General features: G+C 41.3%; 1 protein-coding gene across 5 annotated transcripts in view; it reads right to left on the bottom strand.

Moving 5' to 3' along the window:
• Nucleotides 1–7,920: 7,920 nt before the first annotated feature.
• Nucleotides 7,921–14,000, bottom strand: part of SLC39A9 (solute carrier family 39 member 9) — a 43,823-nt gene continuing 37,743 nt past the window's right edge. For 2 of the 5 annotated variants that reach the window (XM_073348463.2, XM_073348462.2), the window contains one exon: nucleotides 7,921–13,449. In XM_073348463.2, coding sequence (XP_073204564.1) covers nucleotides 13,219–13,449 — 231 coding nt within the window. In that variant the 3' untranslated portion in view covers nucleotides 7,921–13,218. The remainder of the gene's footprint in view (nucleotides 13,450–14,000) is intronic. The other 3 variants (XR_012159428.2, XR_012159429.2, XM_073348464.2) reach the window with 3 other exon arrangements.

Genomic DNA, 14,000 nt, shown 5'->3' with positions numbered 1-14,000 from the left:
TATTTCCATCTAACTTGGTGAAGTGCCACATTGACATGTTAGCTCCTCAGGGTGACCTGCAAAGAAACAAATTTGAGTTTGGGCTTTTTTTATAAAAAAAGCAAAAGCTATTTTATTGAATATAAAGGCCTATATTTAAGTGGTTACATTTCATAGTCATAAATTTGATTCTCATCTACCTTGTTTTTCCTGGACGACTAAAGAACTAGACGGTTAATGACTTCACAACTACAAAGTGAAATCTGATTGCGAGCGAGCGAGACTTTCAGCCAGACTGTTTCAAATATTTTGTCTCTATTAATGCTGATTTAGATCAAACATCTGTCAAGCACTTGGAAGAAAAGATTTCCTTGTTAAATTTTCAACACTCCGTTCCCTTCAGTTAGGCTGAAAACCCTCTCAAGTCCACATCTCTGGAGCCTTCAAGTAGACCTCTAGAAAGAGGGAGGACAAGAGTGGAATATACCTAATGAGATTCCTAAATCAAGGAAAAAAAAAACTTCAAGCCTTCCTTAAACATCATAAAGAAGCAAAAAAAAAAAAAAGGGAGCATATGGCTGCCTGGTCGCCTTTAACAATTAGGAACTTGACTATATTGAAGGCTTATTCCCTGAACACCATGCTGACCTCCACCTGCATTCTGTGGTTCCATCCATCTCTTAGGGGTTTCATTCCTGCATTTCAGGTCAGCCAGCACTAGTGTCTTTGCTATGACAGTGGCCCCTAGGGTGAGGCTATCTTCCCTCTGACATCTACCTCAGCTCACTCTTCCTCGTTTAGAAACACAAAATACCCAAAACATCTGAAACGCTTCTAGTTAAAAAACAGACAGAGTAATTGCCAGCCGCTGCACGTTTTCCTCACTATGTGTTGCAGAATCAAAAGGCACCAACTGAAGGTTAGCATTTTGTTAGGGAAATCTATTAAAAACAGAACAAACATTATGGGAAGAGACTGAAACAGTCAGTCGGTGAGTCAAGAGACCACTACCTCAGGGTTTCTCAAACTTCATTGCACCGCGACCCGCTTCTGACAACAAAAATTACTACATGACCCCTGGAAGGGGGACCGAAGCCCGAGCCCCTCCATCCCGGGCATGGGGGAGAAAGCCCAAGCCCCGCCCCTCTGGGGGCAGGGTGTGTGAAGCTGAAGCTTGAGAGCTTCAGCCATGGGGGGGTGGGAACTAAAATCTGAGTCCTGCCACCAGGGCTGAAGTCCTCAGGCTTTGAGCTCAGACCTGGGTGGGGCTTGGACTTTAGGCTTCGGCCCCAGGACCCAGCAAGTCTAACACATTAAAAGAGGGTAGCGACCCACTTTGAGGTCCCTACCCACAACTTGAGAACTGCTGCACTATATCTGGTCTGTCTTCATGTGTATCACAGGACACCAGCGCCACCCACACACCAAACCCAGCAACCAAAATTAGACTAAAGTTATATAGCTCACAGGAGAGTCATTTATTCTGTACCAGAGGCACAGAATAGGAAAGCTTGAGGGGCACCAGCAGTTGCGGCCCCCGTAATGGCAGGAAAATGATAGTAATATACCCAGATAATCCCAACAAGTGACCTGCTCCTGCACACTACAGAGAAAGGCGAAAATTCCCTAAGGTCTCTGCTGATCTGACCTGGGGGGAATTCCTTCCTAACCCCACATATGGTGATGTTAGACTATGAGCTTGTGAGCAAGAACCAGTCAGCCAAGTACCTGAGAGACAGAGAATACTCGGTGTCACCTTGGAGCATTGGCCCTCCCCACCCACTGTCCCAACTCCAGCCGTGGCCATCCCTGATGCTTCAGGGGAAGGAGATTTAAAGAAAAAACAAACAAACAACGTACTGGTTGAGGAAAAATCCCTGGCTGGCTGAAACCTTGACACATAAGCTTTACAAACATAAGACATGAACACGGGGCGAGCTTGGAAGCCCTGCCCCCTACCATCACAAGCAATCCTGTCATATAATTGCATTCAAATATGTCCAGCTCTCTCTTGAAACTAATTAAGTTGTTTGGTCCCACATCTCCTATTAGGAGGCTGTTCTAGAACCTCACCCCTCTGATGGTTAGAAGGTATTTTGTAATTTCTAGCCTGAATTTGTTCATGGCAAATTTTTATCCATTTGTTCTTATGCCAACATTGTCCTTTAGTTTAAAAGCTCTTCACCCTCCCTGGTATTTACCCCTCCCCCCCCAATGTATTTATAAAGAGCAATCATATCCCTTCTCAGCCTTCTTTTGGCTAGGCTAAACAAGCCAAGCTCCTTTAGTCTCCTCTCAAAAGATAGGCCTTCCAGTCCCCTGATCATTTTAGTAGCTCTTCCCTGCATCTGTTACAATTTAAATCCATCTTTTTTGAACGTGGGTGATTGGAACTGTACAGAATATTCCAAATGATGTCTTACCAGTGCCTTGCCCAATGGCATTAATACTTCTCTCTCTCTATTGGAAATGCCTCACCTGATGCAATCGTAGGATGTATTTGCCTTTTTCACAGCCACCTCACATTGGTGGCTTATAGTCATCCTGTGATAAATCTGCACACCCAGGTCTCTCCCCTCCTCCGTTGCTTCCAACTGATGAGACCCCAGCTTGTAGCAGAAATTCTTATTAGCGCCTAAGTGCATGACCTTGCACTGTGTACTACTGAATTTCATCCCATTTCTCACTCCCGTCTTCAGGGGCATCCAGATTTTTCTGTGTAATATTCTGATCTTCCTCTGCATTGACGATGCCACCCAACTTTGTACCATCAGCACATTTCATTAGCACATTCCTATGTTGTGTGCCAATATAATTAATAAAAATACTGAATGAGATTCGTCCCAAGACTGATCCTTGAGGAACTCCATTAGTAACCCCCTTTCCAGTCTAATAATTCACCTTTCAGCACAACCCATTGCCTTCTCCCCTTTAGCCAGTTCCTTAATCACCTTACAATTCTTGTACTGATCTCCATCTTCCCTAAGGTAACGAATAATTTCCCTAGTACCATGTGGGGTACCGTGTAAACTGTTTTCCTGAAGTCCAAGCACATTAGATCTACTGAATTTCTTTTATCTAAGATTAAAAAAATCAGCTATTTTCTTAAAGAAGGAAATCAGGTTACACTGGCATGATGTACCTTTGGTAAATCCATGTTGCATTACATTCCTCTACCACTTACCTCCATGAATTTAATTATTCTTTCCTTCACAAATTGTTTTAAATCCTTACATACTCCTGAGGTCAGACTAACAGGCCTGCAATTGCCCAAATCACTGTCTTCCCCTTTCTTAAACACAGACACAACATTAGCTATTCGCCAGTCACTTCCACCAGCCTGGGAATGGTGCTCTCAAGTCAACTCCAAACCAGACTAGTGGCAATGGTGTAGGCTAGCACATTAATTGTGACAGTATGTCCTTTTACTGTCCCCAGATTCCAGTAGGCAAATCACAGGAGCTCCCTGGACTCCAATTTAGACTGTGTTCACACTGATATAATCACTTGAGTCACTGGATTAACATACTGTGCAAAACACATACTGTATATCTTAACACTTCTCCCTTATTTCACATTGTTTGGCTTTTTAGGTTTAAATTCTGTATATTTTAGATTTTAGCCATTGTTAGCTCACTTTTTATTGTTTATGTAGCCCCTGCAAGCCTTAGGCAAAAGGCATTTTTTTATTATGCCTTCTAATATAGCTGATAGTTAATGTCTAGACACCTTAGGCAACAGAGAAAATGCTCTGAAAAGAAGGTAGAATATGCTGTACTTCTGGCTGGAGGGATATTTTGTTAAGACTTGCACACATCAGTAATATGATTTAGTTTGACACAAACTAACAGCTCAGCTCATTCTTCCTGTTGTGCACATGCCCTAACAGCATCTGAAAAAACGTTGATAAAAATACAACTGTCAATGAATACACACACCTTGTACAGTGATTGCCCCTAAAACAAATGTAACATTTACTTTGTATTTATAGAAAATACTGCAGTAAGTTAAACTATGATGGGGTAGTGAATGTTAACTTGTGAGTGGTAACTATTGTAACCAAAAGGTGGTCTCTTCTTGCTCAACTCTCTGTAGGATTTCAACAAGTGGTTAAGTCTTGCATTCCTCAGACATTTTTACAAAATACACTAACAGTACATTTACTACTATATGATGAAGCATCATAAATAATTAAAGCTGAGCTACAATTGTTAATTAAAAGAATAAAGTACATTTTGTCAAGCGTTTAGCCTGGAGTTCCCTTTCTATTTGTTCACTAGCTAATTTGCAAAAATCAGTAATGTACCTTGGATCTCCCACTGGTGAGCATACAATAGCGATAAATTATTAACATACATTATTTTACTTAAGTGTGCATGGAGAAATACTATTTTATTAACTGAATAAGTCAGCTTTAAATTTTAAGCTGAACTAGCAGAAAAGTCAACCACCTCAAACAATTAGTTCAGAGCATCATGGGTTTATTGCTTGCGGAGAGCGGGGACCGGAAAATGGTTTTATAAGTACGGTAAGTTTTGAAGTTACAGGATCTCAGAGAAGGCTGTGTGCAGCGATTGAACCGAAGGGGAGATGGGAGGAAAGAAATCCCGCTTTTGTCTAGTTACTGCTAAACTGTCTCTGCCCAGGAATTTTTTTTTTAACCCGATCCATGAAAATAATTTTGAAGAGCAGATGCTTTGCTTTGGGAATGCAAATAATGGGAGGTGCTTTCAAGGCATTTTCACAATGGAGGCTACGCCTGAACCTCCTACAAGAGCTTAATTTCCCCCCAGTTCTTCTGGAAATATATGTATTTATATCACACCTATCCCAATGGCGGCTAGGTGCATGCAATAGAAAAGGGGCTTGTAAAACCAGTGAAGTAAGCCAAAAAAACTCACCCCTTGAGCACTTTTTAAAAAAAGCTTACCAAGTTTGACTCTATAGGATGTGATTCAAGTTGGCAGTGACTCCTATCATCAGGCCAAGCGAATGCAGCCCTGTCCTCTCTTAACACTGATCTCCGTACAATACTCCTAATCTGTATCACTGCAAGGCATGTTAAGTGCAGTTACCTTAGACGTGGACTCCGATGTTTCTAGGTTCAATTCAAGGTACTGACTAGGCTCTTTTAATCCTTAATAGTCTAGGAGTCAGCTACCTAAGAGGGCACCTAACTTGGTTGCATTACAGCAGTTAAGATCTACTGGGTTGTTCTTCATGGTGAATTTTACTGTCTGAGGCCAGCAATGGCATATTTTCGGTTGAGGATCCCTCGCTGGTGGAACTCACTCCATTATCTCTCCAACTATCAGAACCAAGTGCGATGAGCTTTAAGGAACAATCCAAAGCGTATTCGTTTACATGGGACTTTTAAGCACAACAGCAGACTGTTAAGATGGAGACTTATGTTTGTGGGTTTTAACTGTTACAGAGCTGCCACAATGGGTGATGTACTAAAAACCAATAAATAAATAACATGCAGAACAAACATCATAAAATCTCTTCAGGGATAGGTTTCACTTTTCAAAAAGAAATGCTGACAGATTCTTTGCTATGGGCGCTGGAGCAGCTACTGTGCAACACACATATCTCAAGTCTCAGCTTGAGCAACAAGAGGAGAATAGCAGCAGAACAAAGATTGTGAAGGGGGGACTGTACATTGTTGGCAGCAGGAATAATATAATATCACCCCTCTGGTGGGGAAGAGCCATAAGGACTGAAGGATCTCTCTGGCTTATAATGAATGCTATATAAAAATTTATATATATATATATATATATATATATATATATATATATATATATATATATATATCCATGTACAACTCTGGAAAAAACTGAAATGTTGCCTCAGTAATAGAAAGTCATGTCTTTATTTGGATCCTGTGGACCTTCTGACCTTATGCACAAAGTCCCTTAGACTTCTATGGGATGTTGCACAGATGTAAGGGTCCTCATGTATGGATCCTGCACTACAAATTGCAGGCTGCAGATTGTAAATTCTTCAGCACAGGGAAAATCTCTTGAGGCTAACCCACTCAGGGTACTGTAAAACAAATATTAACATCATACAGATTAGTTGTACACAGCATACAAACATTTCATCTTAATTTTATTACCTTTTCAAAGGGTCACTCAGGTCAAATCTGGCCCCAAACTGAAGTCTGGTAAAAACAAGTTGTTAGCCTGGAGGTATTGGTTGTGACTACACAGTTAAGGTGGCACTAAGTTTTTCACTTAAAGCAACGATTCAACCTGTTTTGTATGACGAATATAGTGTCTCCTCCCCCAAGTTCATGGCATACAATCTGAGAAAGGACTGAATTTTCTGATGATCTCCCATTAAATCTGCAAATCTGTAAGAAGTATGTCCTGGTAAATCCTCTTTTTTGTACCTTTTTGCTCAAAAACCATGTCAAAACTTCTCTCACACGTCCTCAAATTTCTGACAACCTCTTGGATGTAGGTCCACAGGTTATTTTCCATTAGCCTTTATAACTGAAAATGTGTGTCAGCAAATATATTCTTTTCAAGAGAAACTCAGGAAGAACTCTCTTTCAAAAGGTCACAATCTGCCCTCATTTAAGAGGGCCCCCATTTCCCTACTGTATTGAAAAGAGGACGTTTAGGCTGCCCTTAGCAGAGATGGCCACTGCCTTCCATTGTTGCTAGTGGGAATGACGCCAGGGAAGATGGCACCTTTCTTTGCTGCCAGGAGCCACAGAGGGAAACGGAGGTGCTGTGAAGGCATGCGTGCTGGGGGTAAGAGCATGTGGAAGATAGATGGAAAACTAGTCTGCAGCCAAGTGTGGTGTACACAGAGAGATGGAGAAGATTAGAACTGCAGCTTCTCCACAGCCCAAAGGTGAGGAGAGGCTAAGTACAGTCCCGTTCAAAATCCAGCAGAGGGGCTCACATTTTGTTTGCGCATTTATTGTTGAGTTTTTAAATCTGAAATGCTCACACGCAAGTTGGGGGCTGGCTATTTCCCCCTCAAGGCTCAAAAAATCAGAAACAGGCAAAAGCCAATGTGCCTTGAATATTTAAGTCAGTCATGGTTTCAGAGGTGTCTAATTCATGACTATTGAATACTTGTGGTTGGCAATACTGCTCCTGACACCCACTCTCATTCCCCTCACTGTAATCCCAACTTCTTTCTGGCTAGTGGCAATCTTGGGTGAAGACGCTCTCTGGGGCTGCCCCAGTAACACAACTCACCCCTTCCCCATGTCCCAGCTCCTAAAGTTTAGGGGGAGGGAGGGGGACACTGGCAACAAACTCCCGTTAAGTCAGTCAAATTCTGCCCTTGCTTACATCTTTATATAAAATCATTCATACCAACATAACATGACAGTCCCTCTCTCACCAGCTTTCCCTTGTAGCTTTAATTTTTGTGGGTACTCTGACATTATGGCTACGAGCCCACAGAAATGCCTATACAATAGAACCTCAGAATTATGAACACTGGGAATGGAGGTTGTGTGTAACTCTGAAATGTCTGTAACACTGAACAAAACGTTATGGTTTTACAACTGAACATTGACTCAATACAGCTTTGAAACTTTTCTATGCAGAAGAAAAATGCTGTTTTTAACCATCTTAATTTAAATGAAAAACACCGAAACAGTTTTCTTACCTTGTCAAATCTTCTTTTAAAAACTTTCCCTTTATTTTTTTAGTAGTTTATGTTTACCACAGCACTGTACTGTATTTGCTTTTTTTTTTTTTTTTGGTCTCTGCTGCTGCCTAATTGTGTATTTCCAGTTCCAAATGAGGTGTGTGGTTGACTAGTCAGTTCGTAACGCTGGTGTTCGTAACTCCGAGGTTCTACTGTACATAAAAATAAAATGCACTAGTCTTCAGCAGCACTACCTTGAAGTGCCACTGCTCTTCACGTGCTCGCTAACAAAACCTCATATGATAAATGAGAAGCCAACTCTTAAGCACTGCACCTAATAAAAATTTAATATAATAAAACAAATCAAAAAACCAACAACATTTTTTTAAACCATTCACAATTAAAGTGGGAAAAAACAAAAAATTATAAGGCAGCCATTCATGGAATGATTTCATGTGTACAAATGGTTTTGAAAAGACATTAAAATTACAGCTCAGTATGCAAAGTCACTTCAACTACAGTAACCAGGCAATTTTATTCCCTAGAAAGCCTGAGTTGCTGGAAGATGTAACCAAAGGAAAATGAGAAAAGGTGATATTTTTAAAAGTTTGAATCTGAAATTCACTGGACAGGTTCCCCACAACACCACAGACAAAAGCAACCAAACTCCTCCTTCCAGATTTCCTGAGGATGATCAAGGAGACGACGTAGAAGAGGCCAACAGCAACATAGTTATTCCATAGCCTCTCCATGTTCTTCTGAGTATAGTTGACAATAAGGGCACAAGTCAGCCACTGCCAAGGAATCCTATAAAACAATCACCAGCCTCTACATTAGTTCCTGAACAAATTCTGTTGTTCTTCTGGGTCTCTTGGATAATGTTAAGGTTTTAAGATATTCCATGCAGGAGTGCTCTTTGAAGCTCAGATGTAGTCACTAGGTTCTCGTGCTTAATTCCTGGCCAACTTCTAATATATGGAGCAGCCATCAAAACATCCTTATCCTGGTGTGACTGCCCTGCCATTCTCACATCTGTAAATATAAATGAGGCTCCTGTATCTCAGTTGTCATCAGGTACTGAAAAAAATATTTTGCTTCTATTACGAGGAACAAAAATGATATCAGAAGAGTCAGTGAAATAGCTGAACCCATTGGAACTAACACAGATGTAATCTTAATTGATTCTTAGTATCAACTTAACCATCAGGAACTGATAAATTAGCTGATGTGGAGAGTTCTGGTTTGGGGGTGGGATTTGGAAAAAGAAGGGAAAAATGCAAGCCAATCAGTTACAGCGTTGTCTGGGTGTACCTATTTTCCATCCCATCACAACTGAAAGCCTATATAAGATGGACATTACAGACAAAAATGGAAGAGTAATGAAGAATTGATTTGCAACTAATTTTCCTTAGGAATGGAAACGGACAAGAGATGGCCCAGACTACATGTGATAATTGATTTTATCGTGGCAGATAAAGAGGGAGGATGGAGGTATGATCAGAGATGTTTTCACCCCAACTCATATTTAACTGAAATCCTATGCTGAAAGAAAATAATTTGCTGAGGAACTACGATCAGGATAGATTTGGTCACCTGAGGCAAAAAACAGTTACCTTCTCGTAACTGTTGTTCTTTGAGATGGGTTATTCATGTCCATTCCAATCAGGCACACAATGGCCACGGGGTTGTAATGAGCTGCAGGCCGCACTGGCATCACTGGAAGTGGCACCGCTGACAGAAGCGCTGGCACCGACCCTCCTGTCAACGGCACTGCTGACAGCTACAGCTTCGATTCCACTGGCGTTGATATTGGCACTGCCGGAACCAGCCATTCAGCACCTGCCTTGGCACCCTCTGGTCCCTCTAGTGTCGCCTTGTCTTTAATAAAGACTATCGTAGAGACGACCAAAACGCTGTGGCAGACCCCTGCTTCAACGACTGGGTCTGATTCCTCCACCACCTCTTCTGGCTGTGTACCCAAGGTCTGGGCAGCATGGTGTAAGAGCTGCTGGAGTGCCCTGTTATCTTCCAGAGCTGGGGACGTCGACGTCCTGCGACCACCTCATCCAGGGACGATAAGGAGGAGCAGCCTGGCAGCGGACCCTGCTCACTCCCTTCAGCGCCCCGTGGGTCTTGCGGCATGCGGTATTCCACAGCCCGCGGTGCCGGAACCGCTGAAGGAGGAAATATCGGTGCCGAGGCAGGCGGTGCTGAAGTTGCTGGTTCCGGTGGTGCCGATATGGTCGACACCAGTGGAATCGAAGTTGTCACTGTCGGCGGTGCCGCTGCCAGGAGGGTCAGTGCCGGAGCTGTAGGGGGCAACAGCAGTGCTGGCGTGTCTGTCAGTGGTGCCGCTGCCAGCAGTGCCTGCAGCTCGCTACAACCCCCGTGGCCATCGTACACCTGATTGGAAGGGACATGAACAAGCACTCGAAGAACGAAACTTTACCTTCTGCTACAATATGCATCTCTCTGATAACCCCCAATTCCCTTGGTAACTGGGGCAGTCTCAGCCACGTAAAGTTTAAACAGTTCAACGGATATATACCATTAAGGCAGCCAAAACAAAGAAGTTCGTTCAAAGCGGACAGGAAAAAACATAAAACTTATGCCACTTAGTCAAACTGCAAAGTGAAAATTGCACATTACTGGGCCTTCTGTCCCCTTTTGTTTGTAGATATTTTAACCTGTGAACCCTTTTCAGACTCTTGCACTGTTCTATCTTGGCCAATAATGCTTAATGCTCTGGCCTCACAAGCTTAGTTTACACAATACTAAACTGAGCATTATCATCACTGGCAATTGCCCCAGAAGTTGGAGACTTGATCTTATGACGTGTCTGTGGCAAGAAGTCTGATAAAACCCTCTTAGCAATGCCAACAGGAAGATGATTATCACTATGGTAAACCTGCCAGAAGCTATGTCAGCAGGGGAGAGAAATTTGGTCAAATGTCTCCTCCTCAATAAAAAATGGTCCATAGAGAAAGGTTCTGGCTGAATATTGCACACTGGCAGGAAAAGATGGTAAATGATACTCCTACCTACAGTGGATATATAGGTTTCTGACCATTACAGTGACGTGACATGAAATAAAATGATGGCTGAAGCTGAACACAGATGTTGAAAGATAACGGTAAGAACGTGCTGGGGAAAAATGGAAGTAAACGTAAAGTGTGGTTCTACCCCAAAATGTAACCGCAGAAGTGTCACCAGGGAGGGTCTAGTTTAATTGTCTGCCAATGATTACAGATCAGATTTGCTCAGTTTACAAACAGAATTGGTGTTTTTTCATAACTGCCAGCCCTGCAAATTTACCAAGAGGTCTAAGTGCAGGATTCTTTATACGTTGCCTGTCACTACCACCTGTCAAAAAGGTTCTACAGGCCCAATTATGCCCTCAGTGACACTTGTGCACCATCACTGCCTTCAGTGGATTTACACAGGTTTGTCAATTGCAAACAGTTACACAATTGTGGTGGTACACAGAGAACAGAATCCAGCTCTCTAGCTGAGCTGTGTTGGCTTTTCAGAGCTAACGGGAGTAAAAATAGATTTGTATTTGTCTCTTGAGAAACTAGGCATGACTAAATACATAGAGGGAATAGATCTAGTTAGTTAGGTGGTGCTATTTTTGCTGTTGCTTTTCAGAACACAATAGCTTTTTAAAAGTCTAGTGTCATGTAGACAATATTAGGTCAATATTTTATCTACCTTAAAATAATTAGTCTTGTGGGAAGGTCTTCTACATTCTAATAATTCTGCACTGATTTTCAAATCCACCTTTCTAACGGTAAAAAACAAAAAAGCAGTCACCACTGTTAAAATCTGATTGTGGATTACTGTTTTTGTGCTGCTACAAAGCCACTGAACAGAGTGATCGCTAATTAAACTAACAAATCCTGTTCCAAGAGCCATGCTGATACCCACTGCTGAGCTAGAAGATGAGGATGTAATGAAGTCAGAGCCATGATGGCCTGTGTACCATAAGAAACAGATGGCGAGGGAAGAAAGGGGCTCTCTCTTTCACAAGGAGACAATAAGTTCCTTAAGAAAGCAGTGTTTTCAAGCTTTGAAGATTTGTTTCAAACAATGAAAATGACTAAAAACAAAAACAACATGTTGGCAATATTATATTTAAGAAGTGCAGATAGATTCAGACTACGGCTTAAAATGGATGTAGCATAAAAGAAATTTTTGTAAAACAAGAGTTGTGTTTTCATTCTGAATTTGTATGCATTACAGTTATTAAAATGTACCATTTCTTGCATAATTAAACAAAAACATTGCCTGACAAGAGAAGGCATGTCTTGATAAGGAGAGAATCTTTTATCATCCAGCTGCAACGGCACTGAATCCCAGAGTAGCATCAGTACAACCAACCATAATCAAGAGGTGGTGGATTGCAAGATTCCCAAAGGAGAAAGGTATGATTTTAATAAGTTTTGACAAAAAACAAAATGCTTCTTACTTGTTGGTATGAAGATTTAGCAGAGCAGTTAACTAGTTTAGACACACCGTGGACCTACCAACATGCACAGAGTATGAGTATTTAACCAGAGATCTTGTTTTGTTAACCTTAATATTTTTTATTTAATGAAAGAAAGGAAAACCAGACCACTAGTTTCAGCCCTTTGTAAATGAGCTAGTACAGTTCTCTGGTCCCTCAAAATCCATTTCCATCAGATCTCCAGTCAAAGCCCTGAACAGTTTGATTTAAAAAGACACTGTGTATTTCTCTCTCAAGGATAGTAGCAGTGCAGCCCTGGTGCTACATTCCTAAATGTCTCTACAATTTTGGTTGCTACTCTTTACGGACATGATGGGAGATTTGCTTCCAAAGTGTGCTGCCTTTGTTTTTGTTTTTTGTTAAATAACGTAACAAGCCATTACATAAACTAAGTAAAAACAGAATATTTCCTTGTTTCTAGGACTTCCTTGGTTCCTTTGTGTTAATCTAGGGAATGCAATGTAAAAGTCATCTCCACTTACTAAACTAGCTGAATTCTCATCCTAGACTTCCTCTAATCTTTGTCCAATAATGTTTCTTCCAATCAACAGTTAGTGTCTTTTGCAACAAGTGCATTACCTAGAATTTTGAGTACTACATCCTTACAGCAAGGCTTGTGGCACTGATATTACAAGGATCAGTCACACATGTCAGGACAACATAAAAAAACTGTAGGGGAGATTTCCCTATTCTACTGGTAAGAAGATTTCCACATATTAAAAGGCATCCATCCATTGTTTTATTCTCAGCTGTGAATGCTGAGTTACAGATACTTTGGTGATTGCAATTTCATGACGAGCCATTAAATTCTTCCCCACTCACCTTTCTTAAAATTCAAAGTCCATCTTCCCTGAGAATAGGGGCCAGAAATCAAAATTAAAATATCAAATGTCTTCAGAAAAGAAAATTACACAAAATTTATGTCCGGCTGCCAAAGTACATTTTGCTACACTAAAAGCTTTTCCAGAATTCCTCATGTTGGAATCAAGCTTCCCTCTGAACTCCACAGCGCAGATGAGGTGGATGATGGGGTAAGAGAGACAACGATGAAAAGAGCAGCTGACATTTACTGCTCACACCAGATCAAGGAGAAGAACAGTGACTTTGAACCTTCAGTGCTGGTGCCCGATGGACAAAACTAGAGGAATAAGGCAGCCTAGGACCAGGGCTGCCACCTCCAGGCGGCTGAGTCCTTTCCCACCTGTTGATTCAGGTTTGTGGCTATGCCCCATTCCTCCTACCTCTGGGAGGACGTGCACTGTGGCAACATACAGAAAAGTCCCAGCAGAGAAAAGCATGGCAACTCCAGTAGCATTGACTTCTGAAAGGGCTTCTTTGCTGCTCTGTGAAAGAGAAAAAAGCGGGGGTGGGGTGTGTGTGTGAAAATGAATCCAAACTACAACAGATTCAACAAATAAAAGGCCTTAACATTCCAGCTTTATTATGATTTAGTCAACAATCATTCTTTCAAAATGACAATCTTTCTTAAAAAAAGATACCACACTTGCGTCTGAAAATGTTTTAACGACTTATACTTTCAAGTAGCATCTTATATTATAATCATTGACAAAGATTAGAGGAATTAAATATTTTTCCCCCCACTTTGTTTACTTTGTGCATTTGGCAGTACTGTGTGTATAGCAAACTGAACTGTTTCTCTTGTATAGTTAGTTACCCCTGTTTGTGAGAGTCTTCCACACAGCAAAAGAGGAGCAAAATATACTTTTTAAAATGGGAAAATTAAATTGTAAAACCACAAAATTTGGCACTCACACACTGAAGTTAATTTTTTTTTTAAATGACTAGATTTCAGGATGACCTCAAGTCTTTAAAGGCCTGGTTCTTTTCCCACTGTGTCAATGGGAGTTTCACTACTCATTTCAATGAGATCAGA

The sequence above is a fragment of the Lepidochelys kempii genome, chromosome 6, assembly GCF_965140285.1.
Source record: "Lepidochelys kempii isolate rLepKem1 chromosome 6, rLepKem1.hap1, whole genome shotgun sequence".
Classification (NCBI taxonomy): Eukaryota; Metazoa; Chordata; order Testudines; family Cheloniidae; genus Lepidochelys; species Lepidochelys kempii.
The sequence above is the reverse complement of the archived record's forward strand: the minus strand, read 5'-3'. Positions and strand labels throughout refer to the sequence as shown.